This window comes from Tachypleus tridentatus, chromosome 9 (assembly GCF_004210375.1).
Source record: "Tachypleus tridentatus isolate NWPU-2018 chromosome 9, ASM421037v1, whole genome shotgun sequence".
NCBI lineage: Eukaryota > Metazoa > Arthropoda > Merostomata > Xiphosura > Limulidae > Tachypleus > Tachypleus tridentatus.
In genome coordinates, this window is record NC_134833.1 from 119,278,476 (window position 1) to 119,297,196 (window position 18,721).

Here is an 18,721-nt window from a genome sequence, read left to right on the forward strand (position 1 = left end):
AATGTAGTGTAGAAGGTCTCAGTATTGTTGGTTCCTTTTTTTTTCAATCTGGTGCTTGAAGAAAACATTGGTAACAAGCATAATTTATGTTTACTAATATATACACACACACACACAGTTAACCTTACACATCAATACAGGTTATACTTTCACTTTACTTGTGTAAGAAAAAACTGCTAAGCAAAAAGAAAATCAATCTAAGGAACAAAATGTATTCTGAAGAATAACTTAAACTGATCTCTAAAGTTAACTAACTACAGAGCACAATCTTATAGGAAGCTATTATATCTTAAATGTTGTTACATTTTCTTTATAGTTGTTCACTTTGTTTAATATAACAGATGGAACAGACACTGGAAGCATTGCAAAGTGTTGATTTATTTTGAAAAGGCTAAACATAAAACATTCAGAAATAACATCAATTCACAGGGAACTTTTAAATTGAGATAAAATTTTATATGAGCTGTACAATATCCACTTCACTGTTAAGAGTACACTAATTACAGAAAATATAACAGCATTTAAAGAAAGATAGTTTTTTTAGTTAGCTAAATCTCTGACATATGTTTGTATTTTAGCTAAAATGCTTCATTTACCATTAATATTGACAGAATAATTATTCCTATTCAATCAAACAAATGTTAATGTTTCCCATAATGTTGCACATTTTAAAAAATTATCAGATTGTCATTTTTATTTGCAAAAACAGACAATCCACCCATAAATAAACAGAAATAAGGTAAAATAAATTTAAGTCTTTGGTAAATATGATAAAATAAATTGAAAGTGCTATATCATATATCAAAGTGCTACAAACAGTTCCTAAAATCTTACATGGAAAGTGTTATTTTGGATTAATCAGTTTTATAAGATCCTTCCCAGAGTTTAAAATGGTCCTAAACTAATTAAAAGCTATAATACTAAAGGAAGTTATAATACAAATAAGCCTACAGTCTCGACAATTAAAACCACTTTTTTACTTGTAATAATATTAATATTGGCTTGAGAAAAGTACTTAGAATACAGCACCAGTTTAAAATAACTTAGTTCTGTAACTTAAGTTGTTGTTTTTTCACTCAACATCCAATATTATTTTATTATAAAAAATCAAAGACTATGAACAAAAAAAAAAAAGAGATGAAAGAACGAACGTTCAAACATTCATATTGTAATGAAATTGTGAAGATTTAATCACAGAGAAAAGCAAGTTATATATATCTATAAATATTACATGTACACACAATAATAACCATCTTTATCCTACTTCTATAAGAGAAACTGTCTACATCTTGTTGGTTCCCATTACTGAAGTTTGCCTTTTACAGTAACATAAAAAGCAATAAGTAAAGGTGCTCTCTTCAAAGTTCTGTTTTACCTGCAAAATCGAAAAAAGTTCTCTGTTTGCATTTGGTAAAACTGTCCCTAAGTCAAAGAGACTGGAATTAGCCTGTAACACCTCATTGCTATGGACAGAATGAACCACCATAGACGTCTGGCAGAGTCAAATCGCACCATTAAAAGCCTCCAGCATCCTAGGAGGAAGATCAGATTTGCCAGTTGACTGTATAGATACAACCTGTGAAGGAAGCACAGCAGGACTTAACTTTTATTCATAAACAGGAACACACAGTAAATTACAATGACTGCTGACAACTTTTACTATTAATAGACTGCAATTTTGTCACCCATACCTATTTAGCATTCTGTAGTAGAAACACAATAAACTTTAAAAAAAAGTTTTAAAATATCATATAGGAAAATTCATATACATATTTATACTTCTTACTTAAATATACTTAAAAGTTTAGAAACTAACGACAGTAATTATTTACCAAACATACTCTTTTATTATTCAGTTAATCTTCACTTATTATAAGAATTGTGTAAATTAATGTCTAGAAGTTTGGTACATAAACACAATTGTAATTCTGTTTTAAATAACTTTAAACTAAGCTTACAACTGAAATGATTTTCTCAGCAAGTGTACTTACTAAAATTATAAAAGTTTGCAACAAATTATGAACATTCATGATACATTTTGCAGGTTTTTTTTTTTACAGATAGTTTCAATATTATCTAAGATTTCATCAAAATTGAAAAATATCCTCATTAACTAGTTGCTTGTGAAGAGAGATGCTCTGTTATTCTCTTCACATTACTTTTAATACATGCCAATATAAAATGTTTCATAATTATTTAACTGTCTTTGTTACTTCTATTATGTTAGATATACTAAATGTGAAAAGGTTTAGAAACACATGAGAATATGATCTTCAATCATCCACATTACAACCATTAAAATAGTTATAATTTGTCATAAAAACAAGCAGTTACTTGCAAATTTTACCTTTTAAGATTTCGTCTAGCAGCAGGAAGTGTAGATGGGTCCTCCTTTAAAAGGAATTTTCTGGATCCCAGAACATAATCTTCAAAATATTTTGGCCAGTCGAGACTTTTGATGGAAAAGTCAAAGGTCTAACAACAAAATTAAATTTATACACATTACCAGCCCAAACATACCTGTTGATGAGAACTCAACCAAAAGCTAAACTGTGAGAAGTGAGAATATACATTTACTAACTTACTAAGTTTACTTAAATGTCATCTGTTAGATAAGAATCAAAATCCTAATAACTTAATTCACTCCTCCTACATCTGTTATTACACTGCTAAACTATATTTATAAATTGTAAATCATGCCACATGCTTTGAAATTTAACCAGTTTTGTTATGTTTAACATAATTTTCTTAGCCTTAGTGTTTTAATTTGAAGGGTTTTAAAATAACAAATATATTTTTTATACAAATTTGATTTTTTTCTATTCAGAGTTGTCCAATTCTATCATTTTTTTTTTTAAACTCTATTATTGATGTGACAAATTGTGTTTTGCTCATTCTAAATACTTAGTGTAAGATTCAGCTCACCTCTCTGTCCTTTCCAACTAGCTGCTTGTACAAAGTCTGAACATTGCTACTATGGAACGTCCACTCATGAGTTGTAAAGTACTCTAAGCAGTTTACAGCTCGGTTGAGACGAGAATACAGTTGTACCATTCTAAAACAGAACCCAAATTTTTTTTTCCACTGATGAAAAATCTATAATTAATTACATCTATAACTTTTCAAAACTTACACTGGGAGAGAAACAACAGCAGGTTTGGGAATTTTGAAAGAAAAAATTAAATCACTCAACTTTTAGTACATATATAATACATTCATTTTAGTCAAAGAAAACTACAGTAGAGACATATTCTCTTCTAAGTTCAAGATTAATAAATTATGAGTACCCACCACTCTTCTGACTGGAAAGATGAACAGCTTCAGAGTTTAATATATAAAAAGAAACCTTATACTAGACAGAATTTTCAAGTTCAAGTTATGTTACATTTCATAATATCATACATCCTAACATTGATTTAGGTGGGTTATGACAGGTGTCACAGCTTGAAACTGCTGTACTGAGTTAGTTGTATTGAAAGTTTCATAATCCAAAGAGAGCTAAACTATTTTATTTCAGATAGACAAACATCATTTCAACAATAAATCAGTGACTCAAATGTTAATATCTACTACTAAATAATTTCATTAAAATTGGTTCAGCCAGTTCTTTACAACAAATTATGATGCCAAGACACCAGATAAATAGATAGAATTACTTTAGTATTCACCTTAGAATTTCATTTGTACACTTATGTTCTGCACAGTGTAACAAATATTGGAAATTTTCATCAGTTATAACCAATACTGACAAATATATCTTGACCTTCATTGATGAATGGTGTGACTATTGTTATTTTACTGGTATTTGTCTTTAATCTATGTATGCCAGTCACAGTTATGGAACCAGTGATTATGTAGTGATCCAACCTTTCCATAATATTCTATGCATTAGCAGTTTAAGCTTTAGAAAGACCAATTCAATCATGTGTTTGATATCTTAATCAAAGCTTCAAAGACATGTTGGGTTTAATTTCCTCAGCCATGCACTTAGAAGTTTGGTCTAGGTTTAAACAGCATATTAATCCGGTCCTTTCAGTCACATGATAATACAATCTCTTTTATCATTTACTTATTAGCCAAGTTCATGCCTGAGACATCCTCTCTCATGTTTATTTTATTAATCCAAACTCTTTAGTTGTGTTTCATGTGTATTCTTCATTTGATGCGTTTTAGTATTACTAAAACAGTTACTTTAGTTTTACAGTTCCATAGCTAAGTAGTTCATAGCTTTATAAATATAGAATTCTACACTTAAGCTCAGAATTTTTCAAATACCTGAAATAATTTTACCATAATAATGTGTATGTGTATATACACAGTACTGTGCAAACATGTTATGACAAGAAAATATTTTGTCATTCCTTCCATTTTGTAGGGCTAATTCTTCCATGTCATTACAGAACATAAATTTCAATGCTATAATAATGCTTCACTGATCCCTGTTGGAAACTGAATAAGAACACTTATTATTCCTTACAATTTCCATATACTTGTAACAAAGGCTTATCGTAAGGTTTCTGCTTCATTTAACCAACTGATCAAAGTTAGGGTTTGAAAAAGCGGTTACAGTACCCCAACAATATCTTAACTATATAAAAAGGAGCTAGCACATGGTACCAGCATACGTTAGGAGAAATCAATTTAAGAGCATTCCATAAATAAACCTTGATAAAAACAGTGCTTAACACTATATATTAAGCTCTGTTATCATGCTACAGACCAAAAAGTATAGAGAACTGTCTGTTGAGTGAGAGTTTGCAAAAAAGGTTTACATGATGCTGGTTGGACTCTCTGACAAATTGCTGCAGACTTGAAATACTCCTCAAACACTGTCAAGTACATTTTAGATTTTGAGACTCAGACAAGTAAATTTGAAAATAGGACAGGAAGAAGTAGAACACCTAAACTTAATAATACTGATATTCAGTATCTTTGTTTATACAGAAAGAAGGCTGTCACTGATCTCAAGCATGAGATAAATGACCATGTACCAAATGACAGAAAAGTGTCCAAATTTACAATATTAAGATTTAACGAGAATGGAATATTTGGTCATGTAACAGTTAAAAAACCTTTACTTTGATTTGTGAATATTGGTAATTGACTAAAATTGTCCAAAAAAGTACAAAAACTGAACTGTTCATGATTGGAAAAAGGGTGTTATGGACAAATGAGTCCAAGTTTGAAATATATGGTTCAAAATGTATGATGTTCATCCAGTGGAAGTAAAATTAAACATACTTACCTCACTACAACAGCATCTACCACGAAGCATGGAGGAGGCAGTGTGATGATTCCAAAGCATTTTTCTGAGGCGAAAGCAGATATTTCCAAAATAGATGGAATAATGGACCAGCACAAGTACTACCAGATACTGATCCATCATGGAATACCTAGTGGTTTGTGTATTATTGGTAAGGGATTCTACTACCAAGAAGATAATGACCCCAACCACTCGTCCAACCTATGCATAAATTACTTGGCTAAGAAAGAAGCTGCTGGAATCATTCAAATGATGTAATGGCCCCCACAGAGCCCAAATCTCAACCCGATTGAGCAACTCTGGGATTTGACAGATTAAAAACTTAACAAATCAAAAGTTACTTACAAAGAAACTTTATGGAAGTTTACTGGAGACATTTGGGGTAAAATCCCAAAGGACACTTTGATTAAATATGTTGCAACAATGCCTGAAAGATTGTCTGCAGTTATTAAAGCAAAAGGGAGACACACAAAATAGTAACTGTTTATTGAACTCAAGCACTTCTGCTGAGTTTCTGTTGTACTAAATATGAAGAATAATAACATTTTGATATTTCACCAGTGATTTACCTTCCATTGTTCTTTAAAAGTAGCCTGAAATCAAATTTTTACTTTGTCCTAATACTTTGCACAGTACTGTATATTTACATACATGCATAGGTGACTCACAAATGTTCAAATAGAAGAATTCAAAACTGCATTTAAGTTCCATACAATTTCACGTACACAGTGTTACTTGTTTCATATGACTTCACATTTCAACAATAACATGATATCTGAACTGAAAGAAATAGTAGCAAACTGTATTTAGTATCATTAGAAAGGGAATTTCATGCATTACAATATAACTGAAATCTGCTTACTACTTTGTACAACCAGAGGGCAGCACAATAAAGGGCTGGCATTTGTCACCATGCCCACTAGTCATTAAATATATGCAATTTCAAAATATTTCTTTCAGTTTTGGTCAGTATTGCATGATATCAATATCTCATTACTGTGAGGTTTCGTAAATTGTGAACAAAACTTACAGAGTGTAACATATCTTGAAGTTAAAATTATCATCTCCCACAAATTAATTTCAAATAAATATTTTGTAATTTGTCTGATTTAACAGCATTCCATTTCTTTATAGGCTATTAAACTGTTTTTACTCACCAATAAAGTGTCACGAAAAGGTACTATAACTATTTAAATAATAATATTAAAAAAATACTAAACAGCATAGCAAGTCTAGCTATCACAGAAACAAAAGGGAGCCGAATAATGAAATACAACACATACACGTAGGGTAATTAACTCATAAAAAACCACAAAAAAAAAAAGGTACAGAAGGAAAACGTTTATTTCAGCTCCTTATTTCAACCAAGCAGGCCATGCTGTCTTGTGCTAAATTAATATCCAATTACGATGCTAATGGGAAAGAGAATTTTATATAAAAAAAAAAAGGTTGGAGACGTACCTTTCTAGTCCAGGGCTGCAGTGGTTAGGAAATAATGAGCATACATTATAAACAATTTGAAGAAGATGTGTAAACCATACAACCCAGAGAGCATCCTAACAGATAAAGAATGTTTCCCCAACATTACCATTTAACAAAAGTTATCATTTAATTCGAGAAGAGAAAGAGAGAATATTATACTAAGATGAGTGAGTAAATAACTTATTAAACACAGATATAACTACAAACAAACACTAAAAAAACAAGACATTTTTTAGTCTTCCTGAATCATTGTAAGTGAATGGATACTAGCAAGTGACCCATAGAAAGATTGAAGGATTAGTAAAGAGGATATAGTTTGTAGTTTAATTAGCATAGCAAGTTTCTAAACTGTTTCATTTTGTAACCAAAAGAAAACTTTATATATGAAAATTAATCACAGTTTAAAATCTTAGCCAATGACTTGGTTTCCTATATTGTTTTGTAGTGTCTAAAACAGCTTTTTCATTATCTCACTGAAAAATTAAGAGTTTTACTGAAGTTGAAACTTCAGAAAATATTATTTCATTTAAATCTAAACCTAATTTTATGAAAATAAATATTTCACAAAAATTAACTAAGCAAGCTATAGTATACTTAAAAATGGTATTTGAAAGTTTTCTAACTTAACCCTTAAACAGCAGGAATGTTAGAGGTAGCAGCTCACTAAGGATGTGAAAAATTGGAGAAAAAATTTCTTAAATATAATCTTTAGCATTCTTATAAATTTTGAACAAAATATGAAAGAAATAAAAATAAAAGCATAATAAAGACTTATTTATTACAAGTTCAAATGTATTTTAGGGTTTGAAATTCATGAAAACACTCTTCAGCATACAGTGCTACTCTGCATTATTTACATCAGGTAGTCACCATCTTTCGCTTCTTTTCTTTTCATGTTGTATGCATACATATGTGAAATTGTTTTTTCCACTTTTTCTAGCTCATGAGGATGGAATTCTTTCTAAAAAATTGCCAAGGAAATGCTTTTTTTCCCAACAAGTCTTTCCCAGAAAAGGTCTTGTCACCCTTCCATACCTTTCCAATAACTGGTAAATTACATTGTAACTAAACTGCCTCCATGATGGCTTCTTGTCAGTTTTTATTAGATAAATGTTATAAGAATTCAAAACTGAGATATAAATTAGGTGGGGGAGAAGAAAAAAGAGCTTTTTGTACCACTTCACACATTTACAATCAATTTGTCCAATTTGCATGTTACTGTTGTCAACTGGCCTCATGTTGATAGTATAATCTAAAACCATATTGGGTTTGTTTATTAGTTATTTAGTTTTGTAATCATCATCCTTTCCCCTGTATTTCATTTCATCTATATGAACTGTACTAAGCAAAGTAACAAGATGTTTGTCTTTCCATTAAAGTGCTAAAATATTCCCTTGCTTCTTGGTCTCAACACCTTCCTTCTTCAGAGGTGCGAATATCGGTAAGTTCTTCCAATTATTTGTAACTGTTCCACAAAAATCAGTCTTATTTTCGAAGAGAAAGTAGCATAATTACAGGCTTTCATAATAATTAGCAGTGTATGTATGATCTTTTCCAAGGTTGTCTTTCATTAACTGCTTGACAACTGATCCCGCAAATCCTAATTGGGGATCTTTGGGAACGTCACTTGCAGAATAGGTAATCATATCTATTACAATTCCCATCCCACAATCACATAATACAAAGATCTTTATTCCAAATCTATGGCATTTGATTGAAATGTATTGCTTGAAAACAATGTGACACTTGAAAATAATCAAAGATTCATTGATAACTAATTTTTTAAATGGAGAAAAAGATTCTTTAGCTTTATTCTTCATCATTGTAAACAATTCTAGAACTTTCCATAGTTGATTGTTTGCATTAGGTTTTTCAGTGCTTGCAAAGTGCAAATATCTAAGAATCTTCCTGAATTGATCTCGAGTAATGTATTTTGGAAAAAATTGGAGTTCCTGTAAGAGGATTATTCTTCTAATAATCAGCCAACACACACTTTTTTACATGTGGAATAAGCATCATATAAGAATAATAATACACAATAAGAATACATGTGGAGCAAAAAAGTGTATATTTCCTCAACAGTTGTATCTTATCATTTTGTTACTTCATGAAGTAGAGGGAGTGTTACTTTCACTTTCTTCAGAATTCAAGAATTTACAAAACTCATAATATCTGTTTGTTTCTCACACAATATGACTCATTATACTTTGATCAAATATAGCAGTAAAAAAATCATATCCTTTAGATTCATCTGTGAGCCTAAATTTATCTGTAAGTCCAGCATTTCTACTATCAAAAGAATGAATAAATGGATCAAAATCATGACAACTTACCCAATGGATTCTAATTCAATTATGAATTCTGATTCACTATCTAAATCATATTCAGAGCTTGAAACAATTGAAGTGGATGATGATGCAAAATGTGAAAAGTTTTCTTCTTCACTGGTATGAGTATCATGTGCTGATACTTTATTTTGTCTTTCAATGAAAAATGTTTTCGCTTCATTCTCTTACTTTACACACTCTTCCTTTTCTGCTCCATGACTTACACTGAGAAAATGGCTCAGACACAACACTCTGAGTGGGTTTGGTCATCGCAGTGTGAGGGGGTTACCAACTAATGTTTTAAACCTGTATCATCAAATGTTGATAGCTGTAGTGAGAGCAAAGCATGGAATCATCTATGGATGATGACCACTGTTTAAGGCTTAATTAGAAATAGAAATACAGAAATCAGATTCTCTTAAGTTCTTGTTATATTAATTAAGATGCTCAATTATTCAAAACAAGCTTTTCAGATCTGAATGCAGAGAACAGATTTGTTTAACATAGATGACTGTAGAGTATGCTCAAAAGATACACAATACTAATAAACAGATTTGAACTGATTCACAGTGGTGCCATAGTGAGGACTATAAACAAAAGGTAAACAATACAGAATACTACTGAATATTCTTGATAACACCTACAATCATTTACATTCATACAGCTTTTTCATACGTCGACATAGACCACAGAAACTTTCAGTCTGTCAAATAGAAGAGCATTTTTCAAAGACACCTACTGTAAAAAGTCAATTTTTCAATCAAAGTGCCTCAACAACCTCAGTTATGTATTATTAACCACTAACTACCATTATACTTATATGCCATTGTTTACAAACTTATTATACTAGCATAATGTGCATCCTTTGTCAAACACTATTATAAACAGTATGTTTTTATACACCTAATGTTAACCATAGAACATCAATATGGGATCACTATGACCCCATACCATTTAGTGTAAATGACTGAAAATTTAACACTGGCATTCTAGGGTTAATGAAATTACATTACACAAGCCTACGATTTTACTACTCTTTGATACAATTTCACAAGTTGAAATTATTTTATAAATAACAGTGTTTCCATAAGAAAAACTGAATTCCTATTTAAAGTTCAGGTAATTTATTTATATCTAGTTTGGAATAGAAAATATTAAGATTTTTGAGGGTGTACCTAAAAATACAAAAGGTATTGTACAAGTTTCTTTACAAAAATAACATGATTTATTGAAAATGAAATTTTTGGAAAATCCTACAGTAAATTTTATTAATAATTCAAGTATGGTTTTAAATTATCTAGTAACAGGTACAAATACATGCATGGCTGTTTTGATAAAAACCTTCATGTTTCAAAACAATTCTTTTATATTATTTATTGTTATATAACAATCATTTTAATAATTATAATGCAAATTAAGGTTACTCTAAAATGACCAGTGTTTTTTGTTGTTTTTTTTCATTAAGATATGAATTCCAATTAGTTTGGGTTAATTGATATTTTTTACAAGCCAAAAAATTTACACCTAGTTGACAGCAATACAGGACAAGCACATTTGGTGATGAAGACTTGAACTTGCAACCTTCAGATTGTGAGTTGAGCATTCTAACCACTACTCCATGTCAGAAACTGAATATATCACAATTATACAGTTATGACTCACCTTGGCTTTCGTCCCATTAGTCTTGCGACAAAGTCAAGCAGATGAGCTGGAATTAAATGATGGATAAATACGTGTATCTGGTTCCAAACACGGTTACTCTTGAAACTTCCACCAGGATATCGCAACACTTCCCTACTTGGGTGTGTATATACTAAAGGAAAGACAATGGATTCCACTTCTCCCCATGATAAACGATTTTGAGAACCAGATGTACAGTTGTAAACCACAATGTTGTTTGGTCTGGAAGTAACAAATAAACTAAATGTTTAGAGCTGATATACATATAAATCCTTAACTTCCTTAATGTGTGTGTGTGTGCATGCATGCACATAGTCTACACACACACTATAATATGACAGACAGTCAATAAGTTTTACTGAATGTAAACATTCCAGTAAAAGGCTCTCAAGTTAGCAACAAATAAGGATATTCTGCTAAAGGTTTGATTTCTCAAATTAAAAATGTAATTTATTACGTGTATTCATATTAAGCTCAATATTAAAATTAGCCTCAGTGTATTCTGTACAAAGAAATAAGACTAAAATTTAAACAAATAGATAAAAAGTAAAGAACATAATATAGATTCTTGTGGAAAGGATCTGGTTGAGAAAAGTATCCAACTTTCTGGTTTAATTAATTGTATTTTATGTAAACTACACAATATAATATTTATATTAGAAATTACAGAAAAGAGACAGTAAAGGCAATGACCAGTGAAGACATTTTCATGGTTCATTATTTTGAGAAATACACAGTTTGATTACCAGGAGTTTAAATTTAAAGAACAAAATAATAATCGAAAATGTAAAAAAATATGTCTCACTATCTTTATATATATATATATATATATATATATTTGAAAACATTTGTTTATGTTAAACATATTGTTATGTATTCTGTTATCAGGCAGGTTTTTCCAAAATATAATGTGAAAATAACGTTAAGTACAGCCCATGGAATGATAACAAATTATTTAATTATTTCTGCTATAACATTTGCTACAGCCTACATTTTCTTTTTATACAAGTTATAGGCTACAGATCACAAACAATATATCCACTTTTAGTATAAGCTGTGATACTAATGTTATCAATATCTAGTTTATGAATACAAAACTTAAACTTTCATTGCCAAGTGGATATACCATGCATACTAGTAACTAAGAGTGTTTAAAAACATCATATTACATACAGCTGATATTAAAGACATAAAACTTTATTTCAGAATGATACAATAACACATATCCCTACATTTAACAATAGTGTTAGCCTAAAATACACCAGAATATTACATTATTATACAGAATTGCAAATATTAAATAGATTAGAGCATCTTAAAGTCCAGTTTAATATCTTAAAGAATTATAACAGTGCTTACATTATAAAAGATCTTACATTACCTATGAGTAGCTGTATACCATGCAACACATACAATCAGTTTAATAACCACATCAACAGGTATGATGTCAGCAGTCCCACCTGGTCGACATAACATTGATCTTAAAACACCTTTTCCTGTCTGAATTGGGAAACAGATGAGAAAAAACTGACAAGAAATCCAGAGCATTGAAGTATAGCAAACAAATTAAATTAAAATAGTCACATTTATCATTTAAAAGAATTATGGTCTACAGTTAAACTGTAAAGTTTTGACTGTACCTATGATTATTTTGTGGTTTATTTAGTAAATACTTGTATCATCAAAATAGTGGAAAGCACTACCTTTATTTCTATGACTTGACAAAATATATTGGTCTTGATATAGTTTTACTGAGTGGCTGTCCAACACCTTAAGTAAACAGTATCAATACATTCTTCTAAATCTTATTATTAATTGTAATCCAGTAATTTAAAAAAATATATTTTGGAAAGCAAATGTATAATAGGGACAGCACAAATAGTAGTTGTGTTTATATATTACATTTCAGATGTCTGACCACATTTGGATATTTTCAAATCTGACAATAGATGTGACTATACATATTGAAAGTGTGCAATGGGCACATGACCTACCACATTCTTGTTAAATAGTATTAAACTAGTTAATCTGTCATTGTTCTTTGAAACTTTACAAGAATATACACAATGGTCTAAAGTTTGGTATGAGTAAGTAGCAGTTATATGCCCTTTAAGGGAATGTGGCACATGATGAAATGAGACACACCCACTGAGACTATTGTTTGGAGTGTGTTTGCCATTTTGTTGCTGCTGCTAATGTAATTTTCTGTGGCATACACTCATAATACAACTGGTGGGTGTGATGTTTTTCAAACTATGTAACAAATATCCATATTATTACTATCATAGCTCCCACCCTTTTACCAGAGAAAAAGATACTATAATTAGAAGCTAGTAGAAAACATCAGATAATACATGCAACTAGTATAATTCCCATGTAATATTGTGAGATAAGTCACTGACAGAAATATTATGTAATTATCTGATTCAATGCAAAATTAATATATAATGCTAAGTAATACAAATTTTGTTCCTGGATAGTATGTGTTATTTCTGAATTGCTTATGTTATAAAAGTAGAGAAAACAGCCATTATTCTCTTCAAACTTTGCTTTTGAGACCCGGATAATGAAATTTAGAAATTAACCTATTCTGTATGTAAAAATGGGCAAATTTGCACATTTTCATTTACATTAGGTCTGAATGAAACAACATATGAATCAAGATTTACATGTACATATACTAAAGTTATACAAAAATGAACAAAAATGTTTAGAAGTGAGTAGTTTTTCGAAAATTGCGATTGTAATATAAATCACTTTCACATATCAGCCCCCAAATATAGTCTCCCATCATGTTTTCTTTATACACTCCCAAGTCACAAAAGCAAAGTCTGAAGAGAAAAATAGGTCTTTTCCATTTACGTTAAGCATAAGCAATTGAGAAATAACACTTTCTGTCCAGGAACAAAAAAAAGTAAAAATTTTGTTACATAGTGTAATCAGATCCAATTTAATGATAGTGCAATAACCAATTAGACCAAATATTTCTCCCATCTCTACTTTGCCAACAAAAACCTAATATCAACACTTTAAAACAACAAATATTTATAAAATATATGCTTATAAAACTGATTTTCCTTCCATTAAAGAAAAAAAGACATTTTGATGAGCCTTAGAAACATTAAATTAAATTAGAAAAATCAAATATTCTTTCTATCTAAAAGAAAAAATTAAAAAAGCAAATGGAGTATGACTTCTTTTTTTTTAAGTATACAATATATTAAAAGGAAAAAAATTACCCTTTGCTTGTCATATAACAAGATTTTATACAATGTTCAAAACCTAATAAACCTTACCAAAATGGTTAAATTTATTTAGATGCTAACAATTATCTTCACATTTTTTTTGTAACCTAACCTAAATAATTTTATGCAAATAAACTGTTTTTAATAATCAAAATTTAACTTGGGAACTAGCATGATAAAATTAGATTTAAAATAATAAATTACATAGTTATTAAGGTACCTAACACCTCATGTCAGTAAAACATTATCTAATGACTTTTGTGATATTATATTAAAATTAAACTAATAATGATTTAAATAAATCTTTCTTTATTGGCCCTTAAAAAGAATGTAAAAGCTTTTTCACCATACACCTCATGTACTGCATACTGCTGCCAAAGAGACCCTTTACTTAATACAAAAGTTTATCAGGTCACTGTGTATATGACATACATACCTTTGGTTTAAATGCTACTTCTATAAGTAATTTATAAGATATAAATTATTATGGAATATAACAACATTTTATGCAAACAAATCCTAATCAATAGTTCAGTAATTTTTAATAAATATTTCTTTTCCGCCCTTAAACTGGTTTCCAGTAAGGAGAATATAAACATTTCTCACTTCTGGTAAAGAAAGACTTGTGAATACTATCAGTCTTACTGTGATATAATATTCACAAACTGCCAATCAGTAAATCATATAATTATATAATATTCACAAAATGGAATTTACAAAATATGGTAAAATCTTTTACCTTTTCTCAATTTATTTTTACTTTACTTATCATGAAGGAAGGCTAAATATCACATCTAAACACTTACAGCTACAATAAGGCCTGTAGGTCCATTAAAATTGTCAACCCAGCCCTGAAAGACAGAAACTGTGATGTATAGCTTGGATCACATCATTATTTAGTCATTTCTATTAAGAAATATTTAATGAAAGTCAATCTTTTTAAACATCATACTCTTGCAATCACAATAACAAACAAGCTTTCAAGATGCACACATATATAAAAGCATACATGTGAAATATATATACAATTATAAAAACTATATTTCTACAAAGTTACAAACTCAAACTTAGACACATCAATCCCCTTAAAACATGATTATGTTAATTAAATTGTGTTTTTGTTTTTTAAACATGGTAAGTTCTCTCAAATGATAACCTTTATAATGCAAGAGAAAAAATAAGGAATATACAAGATTAAGAAAGTTTTAAAAACTGAACAAGGTCATTAAAATTATCCTGTCTAGTTTATCAACTCACTGGGAATGGTTCCTTCCATGCTGCAGTAACAATAGAGGGTCTGACAATTGCCACAGGTAGACTACCACATTCCTCTACAAGAAGATTTTCAGCAAGAGCTTTGGTGTATGTGTATGTATTAGGTCGATCGCCCAGAAGTTTTGGAGTGATTGATGCCACCATTTCTTCATCCATCCACCTAAGAAACCAAGTAAATATCTGCAGAAACATTCATAGTTTGCATGTTTAATTCTGTTTTCTATTTTCAACTAAGTGCCTCTGATATACACCCCAGCCAGTTATTATAAACCAAGTACTAAATTCAAAGCAGCTCTTCTTTATATATATATATGAATAATTAAGTTAAGGTCTAAACTGTTTTCCAGTAAAAAGAATACAAAGGTATATCACCCATTTTTCAATGCTAAACTACAAAGCCCATGAAAATAAACAGAAAATTATAAGCATAATCTGTTACAAGGTTATGCTTGCCCTTCATTAACACATCCAGTTAATTACAGACTGGCTTGTTACTGTATTAAAGTTTTGCAACTTATAGATCCTAATTTCGTTATGATCTTCTTCATACATGCTGTTAACAGCACAATAATACCAGTGCACACATGTGCTTATAAATGTAAGCTATATAATACAAATACTTCAGGGAAGTAATATGTTTGATGAAAGCACTTTAACTGTATAATAGGCTTTTCAGCTATATTAGTGTTTAAAATTTAAAAAAATATTTCAGGAATTACTTGAATTCACTAATTAATGCCTTGTTTTAAAAGTATATAAATTCAAATTTTGTTAAACGAATTGTGAAAAATCCAGTTGATAAACTTCTGGAAATATTTTTTATACACTTGTTAGCCTGGAGGGCTTTAAATGACAAGACAAAAGCATCACTACTATCACTCATATTCTTTCAAATAAAGATCTAATTTATGTAGTCAAGTTTTTTTTTTCAGGAGTAATTACATTAATGCTCAAAGTATCTATGACTGCAATTTTTCCATTTAAATATATCCACACAGTAAGAGTGACCTACTATTAGTGTTAATGAAATAGGTCAATAATAACTATGCCAGCTTCTGCTCATAAAGGAGTTGGTAATAATCATGACAAATACTGCTCATGAAAGTAATAGTAACACATCAGTTTTTTGAGTTTATTTTTCCAGTATATTCTAAAATGCATTGCAAATACTCACTCTAAAGCATCAATAACCTTTTGTGGGTTTGCAGGAGGAGGATATACTATTTCATCCACTTCATCTCTGTCACAGTTGCAATACGCTGTAGAAACATGAATCAGTGCCTGCAAAAGTAATACGTTACTGTTATTTGAAAAGTGAACAACTCTGGCAGCTGGAGCTTTATAACTAAAACCAACTTAATTCTCAGATCAGTAAATTTTAAGTAAATTAATGACATTCCTTTTCAACAACAAAGCTCACAGTAAAACTGTATCTCAGGATGGTTAGTATGGGCATTAACACTTTTACTAAGAAAGCAGAGAACAACATTTCGACCCTCTTAGGCCATCTTCAGGTTAACATCACGAAAGCTCAGAGTAAGTTTAATAATACATAAATGGTGTTATAAGGTACAAAGTGATTTACTAGATATCCATTAACATAAAGTGAACAGTGATCTTTCCTATATTATACAGTTCCATTGTTATTGATGTTTTGAGTGTGAAGGTGTCAGTTAGTTTCTGAGCCATTGGTTTGAGGAATTTCATGAAACCAAACAAACAAAAAATGACAGGATACTCATATATAAATCAAAATGTTTCTTTACTTGTATGGAAAAGCTTAAGAAATGCTGTTCTAGGTGGTAGTAATACTTTTTACTTTCATCTTCCTTGAGCAAAACCTTAACGTTGGACCACTTTAAAGTAAGTGTTCAAACAACTGAGCTAAATAATTAAAACATTAGACATTACTGTTAAAGCATTTTTAAACAGTTCTAACTACAAAATTCTTTTCCTTTGAAAAAGAAGATCTATCCTTGGACCTCATCTCAGAGCCTTGAGAGAAACATTATTTTGAATCCATCCAGTTTTTGTAGTAATCCAAGTATCTTGTATTTTCTTAGTTTGGATTCAAATCTGAGATGGATTAACCCACTAGTTGCTACCAAAAAGGCATTTTAATTAACTGTCTTTATTTTTGTTTTGTTTTTTTGTTGAATGAATGGAAAGTGTTATGAAAGAAAATACTTCTTCTTTTGTCATTTCCAAACAATAACCACTAATATTATTTAATTTTATCTTATGTATCAGAAGAAAAATATTACAAACTGATATGTCAAAACACACATTATAAAATTTCTAAAAGTCTATTTTTGTAATATCAGAAAGGTTAAACTCACCACCAAATGAGGCATCTTATGACAGAGCTCTACAAGTCTACGTGTGCCTAAAATATTCATCTCTACTGAACGCCTGAAAAAAATAAAACATGGAAGTTTGAAAAGATCTAATATAAAAAGTATGAACTTCTAAATTCAAACTTTACCAGCAATTAATTTTGAATATAACTAATGTTAGGATATCATCAACATAAACGATTAACAAAACGAAAGAAAACACTATTTACACAAACAAAAAATTCACAGTTATGCTTTCAGTAACAAAGATTTAGCCAACTGGATTCAATATGTTTCACATGGTAATTTATAAAATAAATCATTCCTTCCAGTTACTCTTCATTAGCATACCTAGTTCGTAAGTGTATCAATTTTTTGTAGTTTACAAACTCTAGTTTTGTTAAGATGTTTATTTTCATGCATACAGTATAATAACAGCAGTACACACATATGCTTATAAATCAAAAACAATATCTCAAATGTAAGTTACATAATACGTCTAGATTAAAAGTCAGAATTAATACATTTAGGAATTCGCCCCCCAGTGGCTTAGCGGTATGTCTGTGGACTTACAGTGCTAAAACCGGGTTTCGATACCCGTGGTGGGCAGATCACAGATAGCCCATTGTGCAGCTTTGTGCTTAATTTAAAACAACAACATTTAGGACTTATTTATAACTTATAAATGTACATAAACCTATTGTGAGAAGGAATATCTATTGATGAATCTAAATGAACATTTGAAGCCAAGAACTGTAAACCAGATCAGTTCAACACTGAGATGCTGTATCATATCAGTCACTAGAATACTGAGTTTCCTTCTGAAAATAATTTATTTCTTGTAATTTCAGAAAGTACATTATAATCTTTCTTTTCTTACTGGCACATGCAACAAATTCATGTTTTTTTGTAATTAGAAACTCCAGCTACATAATTATGAAGAAAAACATGCACGTGTATTCATAAAGTTTACTACACCCATACTAAGATTTCTCATAAAGTTTACTACACCCATACTAAGATTTCTCATAAAGTTTACTACACCCATACTAAGATTTCTCATAAAGTTTACTACACCCATACTAAGATTTCTCATAAAGTTTACTACACCCA

General features: G+C 30.0%; 1 protein-coding gene across 21 annotated transcripts in view; it reads right to left on the reverse strand.

Moving 5' to 3' along the window:
* Window positions 1–358: 358 nt before the first annotated feature.
* LOC143226188 (putative fatty acyl-CoA reductase CG5065) overlaps window positions 359–18,721 on the reverse strand; it is a 122,271-nt gene continuing 103,908 nt past the window's right edge. For 14 of the 21 annotated variants that reach the window (XM_076456813.1, XM_076456811.1, XM_076456816.1 and 11 more), the window contains 10 exons: window positions 17,612–17,684; window positions 16,447–16,553; window positions 15,255–15,432; window positions 14,804–14,848; window positions 12,134–12,252; window positions 10,735–10,974; window positions 6,725–6,739; window positions 2,926–3,055; window positions 2,348–2,475; window positions 359–1,576 (listed from right to left, as the gene is read on the reverse strand). In XM_076456813.1, coding sequence (XP_076312928.1) covers window positions 1,423–1,576; window positions 2,348–2,475; window positions 2,926–3,055; window positions 6,725–6,739; window positions 10,735–10,974; window positions 12,134–12,252; window positions 14,804–14,848; window positions 15,255–15,432; window positions 16,447–16,553; window positions 17,612–17,684 — 1,189 coding nt within the window. In that variant the 3' untranslated portion in view covers window positions 359–1,422. The remainder of the gene's footprint in view (window positions 1,577–2,347; window positions 2,476–2,925; window positions 3,056–6,724; window positions 6,740–10,734; window positions 10,975–12,133; window positions 12,253–14,803; window positions 14,849–15,254; window positions 15,433–16,446; window positions 16,554–17,611; window positions 17,685–18,721) is intronic. The other 7 variants (XM_076456828.1, XM_076456827.1, XM_076456833.1 and 4 more) reach the window with 1 other exon arrangement.